Consider the following 7,500-nt stretch of genomic DNA (forward strand, 5'->3'; position numbering starts at 1 on the left):
GACAACATAAGTTGAATGATAAATATTTGTTAAGAAAACTCAGCTAATTTACGATATTATTTTCCGAGATGACTTTCACAGGATTAATTTTTGTGCAGTCATAGTTAATCGAGGGACTGGTTATGAATCCTTAGAACTTTCAAAAGCGAGAACAATGTTGTTGCAATTGATGTTGAATTGACCGTGACCCTGCACAATCTGTTGTTTTCGCTTCGCACGGGTTCGCAAATTAGTTGCGCATAATTTAATCGAAGGATTTGATTGGTTATCTTCTCGAAAAAAGGCGTGTTTTGTGCAGGGTCAAGGCCAAAAATACGGACAAAGACATGAAACAAAGGAACTTGTCCTGTTTCATAACCATCTCCATGCATTAACTATGGTGCAGTTGACAATCATATTAAGGATGGTGCCTACTAATTCAATGGTATTTTTGCGCACTTTTCTGAATATGCGGAAAAAGAGGACGTTCGCGCCCATTGCTACTGCGCATTTTACAATGACGTAAGCGTGCGAATAGACAATCGTTTACGCTTTACCTCGCTTTGACAACTTCGCAGCGATTTTACTCTCTTCAATGCTCGGTGATCCCCATTTTCTTTCCGTAGATCGATTCCTTTTCTGATTTTGTCCATTTTAACAAAAAACAAAAAACAAAATCTGTACGTGAGAAGTTACAAATATTTCGCCCTTTTATATGTTCTCGTGCGACTAATATGTATCGTTTTTCTAGGTCATTTCACCCCAGAAAAAGACATCAGCTGCAAATGTTTATTTAGTTGTATTATTTATGTTGAATTGAGTACGTTTACCTGATCTAAATTTCACTACTATAACTTTTTTTTATTCCTGACAGTTTTGAGCTAAGATCATCTTAAAATAACGCAAGCTTCTAAAAATGCACCTTATCTCGAAAACGAGCACGGTGACCCCCCATTCTTTTTTGCCTTTTTGGCAAAAGTAGATCATTACCTTTCTGCGTGGAAAATTTTAAAAAAATCTGTGCGTGGGAACATTTTGGGCGCGAACGTCCTTAACAAGTGTTATTGAAATCCGAAATGAAAATTGGCGGTAACCACGCATTTTTCGAAGATAAATAATCAACGATATTTGTAAAAAGCTTGAAAATGCAAAGGATTGTATGGCGTTCTTTTCCAAATTGAAGCTTACTTATCCCTGAAAAATGCATAGTTACCCCCAATTTTCATTTTGGATACCAAGAGCACTTGCTAAGTTCTGCTTTCTCCACATAGTTTTGAACCGCACCAAAATATCCCTGTATTAATAAGCACCATTCACAGGAAATCCGAGTATCTCGAGATGCGCAAAACGTATGCGCAATAACAATAGTAGGCGCCATCCTTAAAGAGGTCATAAAGGCTCCCTTCCAGTTCACTTTTCGAACAGTTTGTATCTGAGGGTTGTGTAGTACGTGTACGTATCAACTCCATTATTATTCGCAACAACTACCATAAGAAGGGAATAACGCAGGTTTTTCAATTTTATTTTTTTCGGGTGTGTCACCACTTGACATTTTATTCCCAACAGCACTTATTTTGGGTATCACCTGCTGCCGATAGAGACAACGTATTGTAGGTTCGCAGTATAATACTGATCTTAACTCGGTTGCAGATGCTCATTAAAGCTGATCCTCGTGATGAACAATCCCTTTTTTCTCAAGCATGTCTGTATCCCCAGTGCAAAAATTTGTTTTATTCGTTTTATTTATAAACTTTGAATTCACCACCTTATTAACTATCATTGCAATTTCTGTGCAATCCGTTGAATATTAACTTCTTACTAACCGAGCGCGAGGGCCGTACTGGGGAATATTGACCCGAGGTCGTGGCAGCGCGAGGTCCGTACAAAAACGACCTCGGGCCAATATTCCCCAGTACGGCTCGAGCTAGCTCGGTTAGTAAGTAGTTTATTATATGGCTTTTTAATTACCTTTTGCTTTGTTTTTGCGAGCCCGTAATCGGCCCGTGGGCATTACGGGAGAATAATGCCCTACAATTCAGTCACAATTAGCCAATCAGAGCGCGCGTTATATCGGCTACAAACACAAGCCATATAATAAACTTTAACTTAATTTCTTTCTTGTGGTGGATTACCGGATTAACTAAAACACCAACACACAGTTTATTCTCATTTTATCTACTGCTTCTAAATTTTCATTGGTCGTTGCTAATAAAGAAAGAGCCAGAAACAACGTCATCACTCTTGAGGAGGAAGAAAGAGAGAGACCCTGGAAGCGAGGTGCATTCTTTTCCAAAGAGTAGCCTGGCTCTTTAAAAGTTAACGACTGCAGGCTGGTTACGAAGACCTACTCAGGGCTGTTGTCTAAAGCATCACAGCCTAACTTTATTATAACTTTCCCGTCCCCTTTATTTCATGGAACGTTGATTTCCTATAATAAGGTATTCTACTAATAAAGAGTAATTGCTGCATATCTGGGCAGTTTAAGTCTTCAGTAAAGTTATTATAACTTTCCCGTCTCCTTTATTAGCTCCAGCCTCGTTCCTTTGATTTTTACCGCCATTGTACGACCCTCCTCCCCCGGCAGTTCCTTTTTGAGAAGTGCCGAATACTCCCCCACCTGAGTACCCACCACCCCCTCCCCCGAATACAAACGCGAATGATCCCCCACCAAAGCCTCCGTTAGCTGACGGACCTTTTCCTCCCGTTCCTCCCTTCCCAAAACTCAAGGGTGCTACCCCAAGTCCCGTCCCTGAATCACCGTTTCCTAACACCCCTGCTCCCCCTCCAGCACTCAAACTGGGGTCTCTTTTACCCGTTTGAGCATTGCAGACTTGACCCCCACCCCCCTGTGTCCCACCACACTGAGACCCGTTTCTTGTTTCCTGACCTGGGTCTCCGTCTGTGAAATTGTCACGTGCTGCTCCTCCACCACCTCCCCCACCAGCAATGATAAGTGGAGAGTCATCCATAAGAGTGACAAAACTCCCACCACCCCCTCCCCCTGGCCGATCAAAGAAAAAGTTATTTGTACCCCCCTCTTGACCCACTAAGACTTTTAATTGAGTTCCTTGAACAAGCTGAAAAGTCCCTGTTATCTTTGCTCCTAAACCACCTAGTTTCCAAAGAAATAAAGAAGCGGCATAAGTGCCGTTGGCACCAGAAGCGCCATAGGCCTCAATGACGTAAGTTCCTGTCTCGGGAACAGTCCATATTTGAATTCCTTTCTCTAAAATGACTTGACCTTCTAATGAGGTTCCTTTGTATCCGGCTGTGCTTGTCGGTCCAGTTGCTCCGCGGGCACCAAGGGTCGTAAAAATGTATTTACGTTCTGGAATGATCTGTGAGGGACGTGAAGCATACGATTACAAACTGACAGGAGCCCTTGAGTAGGAGGTTGCTTTTCCCATTCCGGCCCTATGAGACAACATTTGCGCTTATCTTTCTATATTTAGACCGCCACGAGTTCGTCGACTGCACGCACTGTTTAGAATGGCCAATCAGAATAAAGTCAAATAAAGACAAAAATAACAAACACAATGTGTGCAAATTGGGCTAATTGATGTAAATTGATGTAAATGTGAGTCTCCTGGTAAAGGGTTAAGGTTGGTTTACTCGTACAACGCAAGCATAAACTTAAGCAACATGCGCAGGCGCATTGACTTGTTGTTAATTAGTGCCTTTAATTTGTTGTAACGAAAGGTACCAATTATCAAACGCTACTGCGTCTGCGTATGTTGGTTGTGCTTATGACTGCGTTGGACTTGTAAACCAGCCCTTATTTCTAAAAATACAACGATACGCGCAAAATTGACTCAAGGATATAGTGCATAGGAAGGTTCCTAACACTGACTGACTGATACAAGCGCCTTGAAGGAGACATGTAAAATTAGAGACCATTTGAGAGTCCCTTAACAAAAAAAACGGCGGTCATATTAGTGTCGCAAACTATTCTTCCCAGGATCCGGAAACGAAGCAGTCTATTCTCAAAAAACCCTGAGTTGTTTTGTTTGTAAAGACGAAGATGTAAGATGAAGATGCAATCGGTGTGAAAATGTATCAAGATCTCTAAGTGTTTTAAAGTCGAACTCTTACAGACTGTATACCTACCAAGAAGTCTTGTATGTCAACGAGATCTGTAAGACCACGGTAAAGACAAAGAAGGGGCTAAACTCTTCCCAAAAACTATGTATTAGCCTCGTTTATAAAATCAAATAATGGAACGTACCCATTGATGAAAGTAATCACGGCGAAATAATGGAAGGAGGAAATCTGCTACCACACGGCCGCTATTAACTGGCAAGCAGATAGTGAGAGTAAGACCGGCAAGGCCAAATTCACCTTGCCCCATTTGTTTAAGAGGGTCTCAATGGGAGAAAGGGGGGTCCCCTTTGACGGTTGACGGTTAAAAATAAGCCATTTTGACGGTTCACGGTTAATTTTCGCAATGACGTTTAAAACACGAAATTAAAGGGCAAATTTGGCTGTAGCTTTCGATAAAACGATAGAATTTTGCCCCTAGTTGAATAACCCAATTAGTGCTATCATTTGTGTGTTAAAAATGAGGTTTTTGGTCTTCTATATTATGTGTCTAATTACCTTCGTTACCACTGGGCGTACTAACCGCCTGCTCCACCAATGTCTATGGGACATACGAAACATTCTGTAAACATAACCCTCCGATACCGTCCTACTCACTTCCTCAAAGATTTGTTAAGCCTTATCTTGAAAGCAAATTCTTTCTTGTTCAAATTCACGGGAAAAAACACTTTCAAAAGCACGAAACCGCAGTATCCTTTGCCAACATTTTCATGGCTGCAGTTGAAACAGATATCATCAAACTAAGTTAATACAAGCCATTTCTTTAGAAAAGATACATCGACGACATTTTTCTCTGTCGAGCATAACCAAAGAAGAATGTATAATTCTCAGATGGATTGCCTGGGAATAATATAATAAAGATAGCACTTAAACTACACTCTGATAGCTACCCTAATTGAAATATAGTTAATTTTCGCATTCCCAGCTTGTTGTTTGAAAACATGTGTTGCTTTCAGGGGCACCCAACGAATCTGTTCCTCACATTATCTGTTCCCCAGAGGAATCTTGCTGGCTGGCAAAAATACAGGTGTTTCGATGAGCTGGCTGGGAAATTTTGTTATTGATAGAGGTTTTGCCTGGGAATTACTGACTTTTTCTAGCATTTCAACCCGAGCTGGCTGTAGAAGCTCTGAAGACTGAGGACGACTGAAAAAAAAAAAAAAAAACACCCCTTCCCTCTCCCAGAGAGTAGTCACAAACATACCACGGCTGGTCAGAGTGATTGCGCTTGCGGAAAAAAACCTGTTTTGTTCCGGTTTTGTCGCTTTTGTTCGGTCGTTTTGGATCGAGGGATTTGAAAGCGCGCGGAATTCCTGGCTGGGAAATAAATTTGATCAGCTGGCTGGGAAACCAACCAATTTTATCTAGCTGGCTGGGAAATTTCTTGTGTGTCTTGCTGGGAAAAAGGAACAGATAATGTTTTCCCAGCAACACTAAAAAACACCTGAAAATGCCTTAATAACATTTATTTTTATTAACTGGGGTATAATAATACATTTTACAACAAATTTGTCGTTGAGTGCCCCTGTGCTTTTTGAGTGTTTTAATAAACTCGAGAAGAGATATATTAGGTCAGTAAGACCAGTTCAATTGCAGATATATCGACATCTTTTCTCTATATAGAGCATAACCAAAGAAGAAATAAACAATTTCACAGAGCTAGCAAATAGTTATTATCCGACTATAAAATTCACAACTGAGATTCAGATCTTTTAAACCTGTCACTGTATACAAGGACACTCTACTCTTGGTTTGCGCACGCACTTTAAACCGACGTCGGCAGAAACTCTCGAGTTCACGCACTCTGCCTCCTGTCACCCTGAGGGTTGTCCAATACACTCGACAAGACTCCAATCGTGTGTACTCAAGTTCTATTGGAAAACCGGAAGTTTAGGGGTGATAAGTTTTCTATTCGTTGGAGAGTTAGAAAAAAGTTTATTATTGTCGATCGGTGACTCCAAGAAAACTGTTCAATTGGACTCCAATGGACTATGGTAACGAATAGATTCCACTGGAGTGACAAGTTTTCTATTCGTTAGAGACGCAGAAAAAAAATTATACTTGTCCCTGGAGGCCCAAAAAAACTGTTCCATTGGACTTTATTGGCAACGAATAGATTCCACTGGAGTTACATTTTTTCTATCGGTTTGAGAGTTTAAAAAAAGGTTTCTTGTTGTCGATCAGTGGCTCAAAGAAAGTGTTCCATTGGACTCCAATGGATCCATTGGTAACGAATAGATCCCACTGGAGTCATAAATTTTCTATTCGTAGTGCGTGGCATCGTGCCTTTAATTGATCACGTGACCATAAAAAACATTTATATTTCAACAAAGTGGGTTAACCCCATTGACACCCTCATTTAAAGCCGGGTACTCGGCGGATAAGTTACCATCCAAATTTTAATATATACTTCCCGTCAATCCTTGGCCTAAACATTTGGGCTTTAATTGCATGCGCTTGTCGCGTGTGAATCCACTGCTACGTGAGCAAATAGTAAAATCACTGTCAGATAGCGAATCATCCACAGTATAAAGTTATAGGACTTTGAAAAAATGGTGCTCTTAGACAGATATTCCGAAAAGACATACAACAAATGAGAGTGGAGCGAGTGGAACTGAAAGAAGCATGTTGCCCTTTGCGCAGAACAGCGCGGGGAGTAAGTAAATCTATTTAACAATGAAAAAACAACAACAAGAACACTTACCAGGTGGCCAAGCAAGTAGCCCCTTTTAGCACTGAATGCATTTGTATCCAACCCACTTGCGGGAGAACCGAGGCAATGTAACTCACAAATGCCGTTTCTGACGTTCTCGTAATTAACTGAAACGCAGTCCGATCGCCCCAAGCACAAATGTGCGCATGAAAGGAAGTCATAACTCCGCTGCCTGTGAATAACACAACCCGTCAGTATGGGATTCTCTATGATCCTTACGATGGATGAACGGCTCCTGTCTCCCTTCCGTTCCAGCAGTCTAACAGGGGTGACGAAAATCAATAGGCTGATGATCTTTAAAACCCTGTTAAAAGAGATTGATCAAGACAATGTAAGTGTACTTCCACCGATAATAAGCCAAACAGAGAAGACGCTCACAGCGTGCAACTTGGCTGTTTCCAAAAAGCTTTCCTTTTAGTGCTCTGTTCTTATCCAGTTCTAGGTTGTTGTGTCTCTGGTCATTTTATTGAAATATCATACCCAGGTGAGTCATCGACTAAGCGAAGAAAAAACTTCAAAAATCGGTACTTCCAAATATAATGCGTATGTTCTTAACTGAAAACTCGTGCTTGAGGTATCACTGGTACTCCAATCTAAAAGGTAGCTGATATATCATTCACTGCAAGAAGGCTGCATGACCTGAGAAACGTGCCTAAATTCATCCAAGCAAAACGTCCTTCCGTCAAACACACAACCTACCTCAATGGCGC

General features: G+C 41.1%; 1 protein-coding gene across 1 annotated transcript in view; it reads right to left on the minus strand.

The window, feature by feature from the left end:
- Positions 1-1,866: 1,866 nt before the first annotated feature.
- Positions 1,867-7,500, minus strand: part of LOC137975706 (ALK tyrosine kinase receptor-like) — a 5,791-nt gene continuing 157 nt past the window's right edge. The window contains exons 1-3 of the mRNA XM_068822861.1: positions 7,490-7,500; positions 6,782-7,094; positions 1,867-3,317 (exon numbers count right to left, since the gene is read on the minus strand). The exon at positions 7,490-7,500 is cut by the window's right edge and continues 157 nt beyond it. Coding sequence (XP_068678962.1) covers positions 2,460-3,317; positions 6,782-7,094; positions 7,490-7,500 — 1,182 coding nt within the window. The 3' untranslated portion in view covers positions 1,867-2,459. The remainder of the gene's footprint in view (positions 3,318-6,781; positions 7,095-7,489) is intronic.

Source organism: Montipora foliosa, chromosome 11 (genome assembly GCF_036669935.1).
Source record: "Montipora foliosa isolate CH-2021 chromosome 11, ASM3666993v2, whole genome shotgun sequence".
In the NCBI taxonomy this organism is placed as follows: Eukaryota; Metazoa; Cnidaria; class Anthozoa; order Scleractinia; family Acroporidae; genus Montipora; species Montipora foliosa.